This window comes from Canis lupus, chromosome 4 (genome assembly GCF_011100685.1).
Source record: "Canis lupus familiaris isolate Mischka breed German Shepherd chromosome 4, alternate assembly UU_Cfam_GSD_1.0, whole genome shotgun sequence".
Lineage (NCBI taxonomy): Eukaryota > Metazoa > Chordata > Mammalia > Carnivora > Canidae > Canis > Canis lupus.
In genome coordinates, this window is record NC_049225.1 from 12,838,865 (window position 1) to 12,852,181 (window position 13,317).

Sequence of the window (13,317 nt, forward strand, 5' to 3'; positions counted from 1 at the left end):
GTAAACATGTTAGTCCAGCACTTCCTCTGTCGGCTCGACTAGGTTCTTGCTTCCTTTCTCATATGAAAAGTGCTACTAACTCCCATGCTCCAGGTCACTAATGCCTGGAGCCAAGAACATCAATGTGTCAATTCCTTCTGGGGTGATTTCATTATTGGCCCCCTTCCCATGACTCTGCAGAGGCTGTAGGGAAGGAAAGTGACTCATGGGTCATGTCCCAGAAAGTGGGCAAATCTGAGTAAGATCTGGATTTTCTCACCTCTGTTATTATCACTTACTCCTTATCTTCTGGGCACCAGGGTTCTTAGATGGCCCCATGATAACGTTACCCTGGAGTTCTCCCTCTGTCTTCCTAGGGAGGGTCCTCAGCAATTTTCCCTAGTTGAAACCACCCTTACTTTGTGCAGCTTAATTGGTATATAATTTACATGCCATGCAATATATGTATTTTGAATATAGTTTGGTAATTTTTAGGAAATTTATATAGACATGCAATCATCACTGCAAGCCATTTGAACTTTTTTTTTTGTTTTGCATCCTGTCTTCCAAAAACCAATCCAACTTTCCAGGTTCATCTTGCAAGAAGAAGCAAGTTCTCTTATCACCTTAGTGCAAGCAAATGTTATTTTTTATAGAAATACTGAGTATGTTTCTATAATTTTTAAAAATACTATTCATTATGCCCATTTATATTCAGGTAGGATTTGGGTGATAGTTAAAACAAAAAAATTGGGAGTGAGTTTCCGTTGTAAATCTCTCTTGTTCTTGGTAATCCAATCAGACTGTGTTGGCCCTAACCACTCAGGGGCAGGAAGGTCATTCATTGGACAAAAGACTATACCAAGTAGGCCATTCTACAAAAAGCATCAGCGCCTTGGGGAAAGGGACTGTATGCCTATTGTAAGATATTGACATCTTACAAACCGTAATGAGAGCGCCATCTGATGGAAAAGCGTGAGGACAGGAGCCATCAAGATGGCATTTCAGAAAGAATCTGAGTCCTTTTAGGTAATACATCTGAGATAGAAGCCTCTGCATTTAGAAATCTATCTTTGCGTTTCATATGCTTTTCAAAGACAAAGGTAGTAGAAACCAACTCAGAAAAAACAAACATTCCTTTTAGTCATTTCACTAATTTTCTTTTTTTTAAGGAACGTTTTTCAGGTATTAGGAAAACAGCTATTCAGTAGATTTTCCTGGCAGTTTATATTTCATAGATGAATGTGTTTTTCCATATCCATTTTCAAGTCAGGGGTATGCTTGAGTTTGGAACTACTGTTTCCTTTATAGGTCCACATACCAGTGGTTTTTAGTTCGTGTGCCCACCTTAAAAACCAAAAATCACCCATCTGTAGCTGGATACATGAAGCTCTCTGCAGTTCAGCCCAATCAGGCTTAATACCTCTGACTCTTGAGTGAACAGCTTCATTTCACAATTTCCAATGGTTCTCAAACATGGGTGCATATTAGAATTATCTGAGGAGGCTTAAAAAAAAAACCCGTATCTAGGCCACATACCATGCCAATTTATTTAGAATTTCTTAGGATGGAGCCAAACATCAAAAAACATTGAACAAACTCTCTAGATTTGAATGTTCAACCAGGTTTAAGAGCAGTGATCTATTCTAAAACACTGCTTTTCAAAATTTAATGTCCTCATGTATCACCTAAGGGACCTTCAAATGTGGATTCCGATTCAGAAGGTCAGGGTAAAGCCAGAGTTGCTGATTGTCTAACAAGACTTCCAGGTGATGGCGATGCTCCACAGACCACGCTAGAAGGAGCTAGACTGTGTGCCAGTCATCAACACATTGGTTTCCAACTTCCTTTTCTTTGCTGGTGATTTTGTATCCGTCTATACTTGTCTGCCCAATCTTCACCCATATCTCTCCTCTCCATCCTTCAAGTTTGTGTCAAATGTCATCTCCATGAAAATGTAGACTGTGCTCTCCCTAAGGAGATCTGCCTCAGCAGGTGAACTCTTACTCATCTTTAAAGACTTCGCTTTGTTCCAGTTTTAGGAAAGAAAGCCTTACCTGACGTGCCTTCCTTATAGCTAATGGAGAATGTAGATTTGTTACTCTATTCCTTTCTCTTCCTTCCCATCTCTCTTCCCTTCCCATTGTTTCTCTAGTTACAGAAGTCATGGGGCTAAGAATATTTTTTTCAGGAGGCCTGGGTGGCTCAGCGGTTGAGCATCTGCCTTCGGCTCAGGGCGTGATCCCACGGTCCCCAGATCGAGTCCCAAATCGGGCTCCCTGCATGGAGCCTGCTTCTCCCTCTGCCTATGTCTCTGCCTGCCTCTCTCTCTCTCTGTCTCTCGTGAATAAATAAATAAAACCCTTAAATTAAAAAAAAAAACCATTTTTTTCTAATCATTAATTCTAGTTACTTCATATAATAAACTACAGGGCAACTTAAAAATAATTCCCAGGTCATGTTGATTTGTTCAACTACTACCAATAAGTGGGACTTTTTTGAGTTTTGTTTTTTTCTAGTGACTTGTGATTTTAAAAATACTTGAGGTCATAGGGCCAGTTAAAAAAATGGGAAAAATATTGATTTAAATTTTGGTAGTAAAAAACATAGCACTCATAAAATAATACAATAGTACAGCTATTATTATTATCTGCCAGGCACTGTAGCAAAGTGGCTTAGTTCATTTACCATTAATAACAATAAGGTACTATTATATCTTCCATTTTTATGGGTAAGGAAACAGTTTTGAGCTATAAAAGAAGCATGAGTTTGCACACTTAGTACATATTAGGGCCAGAAACAGAAGTCAAACCTTGACTCTAGAACCCTTGCTCTTTACCTCAAAGCCAAGGCTTTTGGTTAATTAGGAATTTTTTTTCCAACGGTAAGAAAAATAAAAACTAAATTACATAAAAACCTATTTACTTTGAAAAAATTTAAGGAAAATATTTAGGAGTGAAGAAATTCAGGCTGCATCTCGAACTTCTGGGAAGCAGGATCAGGAGACCCTGCTGGGTGAGATCCAGATGTATCCTTAACTATGACCACTGGGATTTTGCCGTCTTCTTCAGTAAAGAGGAATGAGAATGCCTCTCTTACTAATTTCCCCTGGAATTTCTCTGCATGTATGCTGGTTTATACTTCAGAATACTTTCAGATATCCCTTGTTTCTCAGAGAATTTTGGTGAGGCGGCTGTTCCAACTCTCCCACTGTTCCATCCCGGCATCCTCACATCTTCGTCTACCTGCCACTGATCCAGGCTTTTCAGGGTGCTCTTCCCAACTGTCTTAGCACTACTAACAGCTGGACCTGCCCAGTGCTTACTATGGGTTTGCCTGCCGCTATTAAAAGTGATTTACTTGTACTAACTCAGTTAATTCTCCCAACAACTCTACAAGGTATGTTATTCTGGTCCCAGTTGATGTGAAGCAATTAAGGCCCAGAACCTGGCAAAGTTCACAGAGGTAGTAAGCTCCCTGGCAGTTCTGGCCATTCAGGCCACTTCACTTCTCCCCCACATACCAAAAATGACTGTGATCTCCAGCCCAGAGCTCTCTCTCTAACCATCGACAAAAGTCCAGGGTCCTACGTGTTGACCATCTACGAAGCTTTGTCATCACCTAGGCTACGTCAATCCCTAATTTTGTTTTTGTGGTCTTAGGGTCTATGATTTTGTTAAATGATCACCTATATACAAGCAACCCTGATGTCTTAAACTCTCCCCCTTCCCTCCCAACACAGAACTCCTCTGGTTCCTCAAATCTGTTCTCTCCTTTTCATTCTGTCCCAGTTCAGGCCCTCACAGTGTCTCAGAACAGAGGTCCTTGTGTTCAAGTTTTCTCCACCCTCTAGTATTGCTAGGGTTACCGAAACCTTATCTAATCCTATTATTCTCCTACACGAAGCTTCCAGTGGTACCGCACCGTATCCAGGGTAAGGGCTGATCTCCCGTGCACAGCTCACATGATCTTCCATACTGCCCCATCTCAAATGCTACTCTTTCTTCAAAAACTGGATCAAATATGCACTTCCAAGAAACTTTAAAAGATCTCTTCTGTTGGACGTATTTATTATCTTCCACTGGATGCCCTGAACATTCTGTTTGATTCTTTTATTACATTTATATATTTTGATTTGTGTGACTTATGATCACGTGTGCCCCTTGGACTAGACTGTAAAGTTCTCTCAGATAACAATGTCACACTTAAGGATAATGTCTTACAATGCTGTACCCTCCCTACCACTTACGCAGTGTCACAGTGTGTGTCACAGACCTTTGCACACAGTAGCTAAGAAGTAAAGGAGGTTTAAATGCACATGGTCGCCTACTCATAAAAGCATGTTAGCTAATATACATTATAGGAAAGTTTCTCTTGTCCACAGCTATGAAACTGTAAGGACTGAGATATCTTGAGGTAAAACCAAACCAGTATTCTGGAGGGCTGAGGCTGAACATGTAGGCGATCTTAGATGAGAGGATATAAAACAGCTTGGAGATTTCTACAAAGGAAGAGGTCAGGGGCAACCTTTTAAGCTCTATTCCTCTTCAAAATCTTACTCTTTGGGACTCAATGCTGAGCTCCTTCTTTGTTCACATTAACTCCCTCCCTAGATGATCACATCTATTCTCTAGTATTCAACTCTTATCTCTTTAGTGAGAACTCTCACATTTTTATAGGTGCAGCCCCAATCTTTCGGCAGAGCTCCACATGTGTGTCTAACGCAGTACTTAAAGGTCTCAGAAGCACCCTCAAGCCCAAGTCCAAGCCTGAATGCTTGATGTTCTTTTTAAAACCCATTCTGTTTCTGTTTCTTTCTCTACTACCCAGCTGTGTAAGCCAGAAACCTAGGGGTCATTCTTTACTCAACCCTTCTTCTTAGCCTTCCCTCAAGCTAATCCACCTGTTGACTTTCCTAAGACCACTGCCCAGGTACTAGCCTTGCCATCATTATGGCTTAGGCAGACTGCTCAGTAACCTAACCAGTCACCTTCGGTTTATGCGTTTCCCCTCCAACCCATTCTTTACATTGCCTATATGCTTATAAAAACAATCGGGTCAGGCTCTTGATGGAAATCCTTCAGGAGCTTCAAAATCTTTTAGAATGAAATTGAAAACCTGTTCTCTGGTCTGTGATGATGCATCCCTCACTTACATCATCATGTGCCCTTCCCCAGCCACCACCATCTCACCAGGAGCTGGGACACCTCTCTTCTTTTGTTTCCTCGACTATGTTAGGTCTTTCCCCCCTCAAGGGCCCAGCCCATATTGTATGCTTTGCTTGGATCCTCTTCTCTTCCCCATTCTTTTCATGGATGGCACCACCTGGGAGGTTCTAGTTTAAATGCCATAACTTCTTTATTTCTTTTTTTAAAATTAATTAATTAATTAATTTATGATAGTCACACACAGAGAGAGAGAGAGAGGCAGAGACACAGGCAGAGGGAGAAGCAGGCTCCATACACTGGGAGCCCGACGTGGGATTTGATCCTGGGTCTCCAGGATCGCACCCTGGGCCAAAGGCAGGCGCTAAACAGCTGCACCACCCAGGGTTCCCAACTTCTTTATTTCTTAAGATTTATTTTTAAGTAATCTCTATACCCAATGTGGGGCTCAAATTTACAACCCTGAGATACATGCTCCATGGGGACACCTGGGTGGCTCAGTGGTTGAGTGTCTGCCTTTGGCTCAGGTTGTGATCCCAGAGTCCTAGGATTAAGTCCCACTTCAGGCTCCCTGTGGGAGTCCGCTTCTCCCTCTGCCGATGTCTCTGCCTCTCTCTGTGTGTCTCTCATGAATAAATAAAATATTAAAAAAAGAATTACATGCTCCATAGACAGAGCCAGCCAGACACCCCTAAACATCATGACTTCTGAGTGACCTTCCCCAGCTCCCAGAAGTCTAAATATGTTTCCATATTATTCTTTTATTGGATCTTGACTTTATATATTCAGGCCTCAAACATCGGTCCCATCTTGTTCCCCTTTGCTGGCTGAGACATTAGGAAGGGCAGGGCCCATGGAAGATTTTTTACCATTGGACATCTAGCCTTTCCATTTTCAGCCAGGTGGAAGCTCAAATATTGTTTTTAAGGAATGAAAAAAATGTGTCAACTTTCTGGCTCAGAAAAAGTGTTGCCCCTGGCAAGCATGGGTATTGTTGTCACTCTCAGCTTCCATATGGCTGTGAGATCCTGAGCATTTCCCCCAAAAGAAGTTTGGGATACAGCTGTTTCACAGTCCTTTACAGTTTATATCTGGGGCCTTCCCTTGATACAACCTCACTAGTCAGCCCTCTAATGGTATTTATGAAGTAAACATTTGGGGATTATGGCTAACTTAAAAATGAAGTTCTGCTTTATTTTAAAAAAGAACAAAAACCTGATTATTTTCACTGTGTAAAATATGAAGACATTTACTACAGGTTGTTACATACATCCATTTGATTCAAATTTGCTTTTAGGTCTCTCATCATCATCAAATACTATTTAACTATGGATGTGGATAATAGTAAGAACTCAGGTTCTGGATAAGTTCAAATTTCAATCTTTTGCTCATCAGCTATCTAGGACCTTGAGTAAATAATTTAATTTTTCTAAACATTAGTCTCCTTGCTAATGAGAAAGAGACAGTAGTACTTACCTTATAGCATTGTTTTGGGAATTATATGTGGTGATGTATGTAATGGTCTTATCTGGTACCTGGCATAAGTAATCATTTGCCAGAACATGGATATTATTATTCATAAGTAATTTTAGAAATACAGCTAAGTAATAGAAAGGTGGAATATCAATAATCTTGAGTTCAAGTCCTAGTTCTAATAATCATAAGCTGTGTGACAGTAGAAATGTCATTGATCTCTCTGAGCCTTGACATATTCATCTGTAAAAGGTAGCAAACAAAATTGGCCTGATTTAGCGCTCACTTAGGCAGCACATATACAAAATTGGACTGACCTCTCTAGGGGCTTTTTTGAAGGATTAAATAACACAGAAATGTAAAAGCACTGTGTAAGTTATAAATCACTATATACTATGTACAAATCTTTATAGCTACTGTAAGCCACTGGCTTTTCCCTTACATTAAAAACAGGATGGCTGTGATGCGGTATTATAGAAAAGTGGGTACAAGGGTTCAGGTAGCTCAAAATACAACTGGTTCTAAAATAGAAAATAAAAATTTTGCTGTCACCATCTTAGACTCTGAAATTTGGCAGCATTCCACTTCTTTGTTGTTTTGTTATTTATTTATTTATTTATTTTAAAAAGGCAGTCAGCAGGGCTATAAAAACTCTCAATATATTTGCAAATTGATTTTTCCAGAGCACACATTCAGTGTCCTGGAATTCCAGGTGGTATTCTTGGACTCATTTTCTAAGTTCACTTATGGAAGGTAAATAACCACTCTGGAGAGTAACGTGAGGCCCACAGTCAGATCACTGTTCTTTCCATCTGACGTATTAAGTTTGCTTTAGGCTGGAGTTATTTTCACATTCATATGACTTCTACCTGAGTTTCCCTCTCCTTTGAGCAGTGGAGCAAGTGAGGCAAGGCTCTGACCACCTATTTACAGGGTGGGTTATTTGTAATTTGAAGGCTCTTGTACATTTAGTGACCACGTCCCATCTTATTCATTTACTCGGAAGGACCAAGCAGTATAGCACAGTTGTATTTTTGGGACATCAGTTACTCATAGATACTGTATATATGTGTTCTAGAAAAATGGCTCAGTTGGTATGGGTGACCTCCTTGGTTTTTTCCCCACCCAGAGTCTGAGTCTGAGCGAACTTTTAGGCACCTACTAAAGCTGACTGAACTCTTGTCTAGATTCATTTCACATTTCACTTACAACTGCTTAACAGACAAACTCAAGACTGCAAACTCATGCTTTGTGTTTTACTTATCTACTGTGTATACATGTGTGTCTTGCATCAGGATCGGCTGTAAGACATGCAAAATGGGTTCATTTTAGATACTATGGCCCCTATATTATTGGTCATTTTCTCCTCTCTCATGTAAGTCATGTTGAGGTCTCCTGATTCAGCCCGCCTCTTATCATCCTCATGGCCCAAGCCAGTATCTACAAGTGTTTCGTATTGGGTTTTCTGTTCATCCACTATTGTCATCTCTGGTTCATTCTTTGCCACTATAGTGAGTGATGCAGAATTTACAATCATACCCCACCCCTGCCTAAGACACTGCACAGCTTTCCTTCTGTTTTTAGGGTACAGACCAGAATCTCTACAGAGAGGCTCATGAGGCCCCAAAACTCCCACCTTTCCTCCTGCAGACCCAAGGGCCAAACTCCCCGCTAGCTGCACTGACCTGTTCTCACAGCTCCTTCTTTCTTGCCCCCCCTCCTGGCCTTTGTAGAGTGCTGATGTCTGTGCTTAGAAGGCCACCCCAGTCTCCGTCTAACTCCTTCCTTCACTCAGTCGTGTCCTGTGCAGTCTTTAAAACTGAGTTCAAACAACACTTTTTCCAGGAAACCCTCCCTGTCACCTCAGATCCGGCTCAGGTTTCTAGTCCACAAGGTTGAGAGTGTTGAGACTATCTCCAGTCCACAAGGATGGCAGGTTTGTATCCTATTTCTGCCACTTTTAATTCATGTGGCATTGGGCAATTTTGGGCCCCATTCCCTCCCCTCTTACATGGGGATGTAAAGGGCATCTATCCAAAGGGGTTGGCTGTGAGAATTAAATGAATAATGGAGTGGAACACTTGTGGTAAATATTATTTCCAGAATGTTCTGCAGTTCCTGGTAGTTGTCTCAGTGCCAGGAAATACTGATGTGATCAGTTAGGAGTGGGTAACATGAAATCTCCACAACATAAGCTCAGTGAGGACAAGTACCATACTAATGTCCTTTATGAAGAGTTTCTCAGTTCCTATGCAGAAAGCCTCATGAAAGGAAGTGAACTAAATCTTGGAGTGGATAAATACATGGTAAGTTTTTTTGAGAGGGAGAGATTAGGAATTCATCTGTGCTTGAGGTAAGGCACATACCCTCACCCTAATCCTAGACCCGAGGGGGAGAAAAAAAAAGATGTTATATATACACAACAGAATATTACTCAGCCATAAAGGAGAACGAAATCTCGTCATCTGCAATGACATGGGTGGAGCTAGAGCATATTATGCTAAGCAAAATAAGTCAGAGGAAAGACAGATACCATATGATTTGACTCATATGTGGAATTTAAGAAACAAAATAAATGAGCAAATGGAAAAAAAAAAAAAAGGAAGAGAGAGCAAACCAAGAAATAGACTCTGAACTATAGAGAGCAAACTGATGGTTGCTAGAGAGGAAGTGGGTGGAGGGATGGGGGAGCACACTTGACATGATGAACACCAAGTGTGGAACTTTTGAATCACTATATTGTACCCCTGAAACTAATATTACACTATATGCTAACTAACTGGAATTAAAATAGAAAACTTAAACTCCTTTTTTTAATCTGGGTCTTAGGTACCTCATATAAAATTCAGGGCAACAAGACTAGATTTTTTGGTTCCTCACCTCCACACTCCACTACCAGGATTCTGGTAATGGGGAACAGAAGATCTATGCAAGTGAAAACTGGAATCTATTTGCGCTTTGTCATTTGGACCAGTAGGGTTAAGACAATTGCTTGTACGCAGCCCTCAAGGAATCATGAGGCTTCACCTCACAGACTTAGGGAGCGCTTTTCATATTTCTTTTCAAAGTTCCATCTGCTTTTTCACCCCAAGTGACCTTACGTAATTATAGCCATGCAGAAAATAACAGGACAATGTAAAATTTAGAAAAGAACATTAAGGAAAATCTTCTCATCTAGGAAGAAAAGTTCAGAAAGAATTACACAAAGCTCACCAAACATTTAACTTAAAGAATTAGTAGTCCCTTAACCTCCTATTTCATTTGCTTTGGTTTATATAAGATACGCCAAAAGGTACATAGGGACCTCAGTCACTTAATTTAAACTTGGCAACCACTGTATTTCAACTGAAATTAAACGGTCAGACGCCGTTCTGCTAAAATGGTGAGAGGCTGGATCTACACACATCTCAAGGCACATCTGTAAGAATTATTTGTTGCCAGATAGTTTTCCTGTTAGGTTGTATAATGTGACCCCAGTACACACTGAGCCGCAGCTCTTAGAGGAGACTCAAATATCACTATTTACATTTGCTTCTGCAAACACCATTTACACTGAAATTCCGGACTAATTTGTGAGGAGAAGGTTTATGGCCTGTGAACTGAGTTTCAGTGTGTGCATGGATGTGTATACAAACATAAAAATGACTCCAGCAACTTCATACTGGGTATTCACTGGAATTGGGTGAAAAAGAGAGGAAGGGGGCAGGGAGTCAGAATCACTTATCCAGGGAAATGAGAAGTTTCCCAGGAAGTGCTGATGGGAGCACACCTATCGCCTTGACTAACCGTTTACTGTTACGAATGGCTCTTCTTTTCCACGTGCCGGATTTCCTTCTTCGTTGTCTTCACCTTATAACCTTCTCCCTGCTGTAAAAAGGAATGTACATGTTAAGATTTCATAGTCAAAGAGTTCTAGTTGTAGAGCGGTTCCCATTCTGGTCCCTTGAGGCTGGATTAGGGTAAGTGAAACACAGTTGAAAGCACTTTGTCACTTCACGTCCAAAAATTCACACCATCTATTTGGCTGAACCACACAGCCTAGCGTCACGGAGGCAAGCTAGAGAGCGCTGTCAGAACCAACACGGTAACACTACTATGCTTCACAAGACCTCAGTAGGTTAGTGAGAAATAAAAGGTTAGTGATCATAAAAATAATAAATAAATAGTAATAAATACAAATTTTAAAAAGCTTAGTGGTCAATAAAAAGAGAAAGAGTAGCCTGTTCATTTCCTGTTGTCAGCTAAAAAGAAATCATCACCAAAGCCCTCAAGGCACCCAAACCCCAATTCCAAAAAATGTTAGTAAATTCTTCTTAAGCCAACAGGATTTGGGGCTGTCTGTTGTGTCGAGACTAAAATTTCTTAGGAAAGCACTGATCGTGAACAGAACACCATGGAAATGTTGTTGATCTGAGGGACCTTTTTTTTTTTTTTTTTTTTTTTTTTTTTTAATTTGTGTATTTACCAAGCCCTCCTCTTAGGCCAGATCAAGCTGGCATCCATTTTCCATAAAACGAGACCTCTCTGCACTGAGCACCAGGGCAAGTTTTCTCTGAGAGCAAAGCTGCACAAATCCGCCACTTTTACCCGCTTTATAACAGAAACGCAGTAGCCTTTCCAATTTTCTGAGTTAGTCTTGAGAAATTTTTTTCACTTTTTCTTATGTAAACACAGGCTATTGGAGTTTCTATTTTCAAAGTGAAAGGGCTAAGGTTCTGAGAAAAGGAAAGAAATGACAACCAGAGGTGTTTTGTCTGGGAGATGGAGACTCATGTGCTGAGTTTACACTGTGCAGTGCTGAGTTGAGCTCCTTAACTGGCATGTTGGAAACAGGCTCTTATAAACCCAAAAAGGAGAATCCTCCTCAGGTTAGATGAGGGGATTCAGATTTCCCAGTAGAACATACTGAAAAGGGAGTTAATGTAGGATCTGGAACTGAGCTTTTTGCCATTCTAACATTTAAACCCTGTACATTTGCTGGAAGTAGGTGACTTTCATCCTGGTCCCAGGCAGGTACCAAGCTGTAGGGAAAGCATAGGCAGAGGCAGAGGTGGTGGTGGGGTGGTGATAGGGGGTTTTTATTTTATTTTTCCTACATGCTCAAACCACACATTCTTCCCTCCATAAATGAACTTATCTTTGTGAAAACTCTGAAGATAGCAGAAAAAAATGTATATAATGTTACAGAGTGTTAAGAGGAAAAGTCTTTTTCTTTGACCCTGATCAAAGGCACAGGGTGTCAAAAGCAGCACACGCTTCAAGCTGCCACACTGCAGATGCCAGCCTGTTAGCAGCATGTTCTAGAAAGTTCACAAGCGTTTATCCTCTACTTTTTCTTTGGCAGTCCCTCTCCATTACCATGTCATCATGTTTTCTCTCTTGTGGGATAGCAATGCGTCTTATTACTTTCCGAGTGATCTGTAGGAAGTAATAGTGAAAAGTAGAGATTTTCCTGTTTTCTATTTTAAAAGGTGACACTACAGCAAACCATAGAAAATCTGAATTCCAAGGGAAGCATAAAATCCCAATTATGATTACTTTTCTGGTGATGAGGTTGCCTTCTTCATCAGTAAATTGCTCTTCTGTGACAGATTCACCAGGAATGCTTTTTGCTTCCTCTCCCTAAAGGATGTGGCATAGAGATTAGCAACATATTAGATGGACAGATTGCCACACCACTCCATACACCACACACATGCTCTGTGGAGTTTTAGAAAAAGAAAGTATAAATTCTACTTGCTATTCCAGGGCAAGGGGAAAAGGCGGACTCCTCTGATGGTTACTTAGCAGCCAACAACATTCAAAGCACTAAACCTTAGGTATGTACAAGAATGATGGTTAGCAGCTAACTCCAAGAAGGAAGAATGATATAACACAGTTACACATTGATATATAAACCAAAAAATTTCATTCATTAAAAAAAAAAAAAAAAGCCAATGATTAGAGCTCTGATTAGATCACCTCATTTTGAGCAGTGTTTCTTGATTAGTCCTACGAAATCTCTCAAATAATTTTTGGGTTGCCTTGTGCTTAATCTAAATTAAGGTGGTACCTTAGTCAGGGCATTATATTTATTGCCCTTGTCAGTTTTTTTTCATTTAAAAATTCAATTACAAAGGATAACATAGACATTTTTTATAAGCAAAGTTCATGGTATATAGAAAATCTTAGTTATTTTTCCTTAAAACTGAGCTTTTCATAGATCTTAAAATGAAATGATTCTAATGAAGCACATACTTTCTGGCTACTATCTTCCAGTGAAGGGGTCTTACGTGATGATAGATCATCTAATCTCCATGGCTACAGACAAAGGAAAGATCAGTATTAAAGGAATTTAAAGTGATGCTATCTTTCCCTTAGTGACTGTTAACTGATTTAGAAAGAGGAAGCTGCTAAAGATCTTCCTCTGGTGAGTTTTTAAAAAATGGAATAAAGCCTTAACTCCTCTTGGTGGGCTCTTATTTTCCAGCTTGGTAGATTTGGATGGCTCTTTAATATCTGCCTATTGGCTCCATGATTGTCTAAGAAAAACCACTCAGAGGGCAAAACTAGGACTAGGCAAAACTAGGCAAAACTAGGCAAAATTAGGATTGTTTTTGCAATATAGTCCCTTCTTCTCTGATATTCCACTTTCATTTAGTGCCACGCACAGTTTGGGGGAACAGTGATGGACATCTTAAGTGCGGACCTACCGTAGAGA

At 40.3% G+C, this 13,317-nt stretch overlaps 1 protein-coding gene across 15 annotated transcripts in view; it reads right to left on the reverse strand.

Moving 5' to 3' along the window:
- Positions 1-13,317, reverse strand: part of ANK3 (ankyrin 3) — a 663,391-nt gene that overhangs the window by 2,795 nt on the left and 647,279 nt on the right. For 13 of the 15 annotated variants that reach the window (XM_038533992.1, XM_038533998.1, XM_038533996.1 and 10 more), the window contains 3 exons: positions 12,156-12,239; positions 11,976-12,035; positions 10,404-10,484 (listed from right to left, as the gene is read on the reverse strand). In XM_038533992.1, the coding sequence (XP_038389920.1) occupies positions 10,413-10,484; positions 11,976-12,035; positions 12,156-12,239 (216 nt within the window). In that variant the 3' untranslated portion in view covers positions 10,404-10,412. The remainder of the gene's footprint in view (positions 1-10,403; positions 10,485-11,975; positions 12,036-12,155; positions 12,240-13,317) is intronic. The other 2 variants (XM_038533997.1, XM_038533999.1) reach the window with 1 other exon arrangement.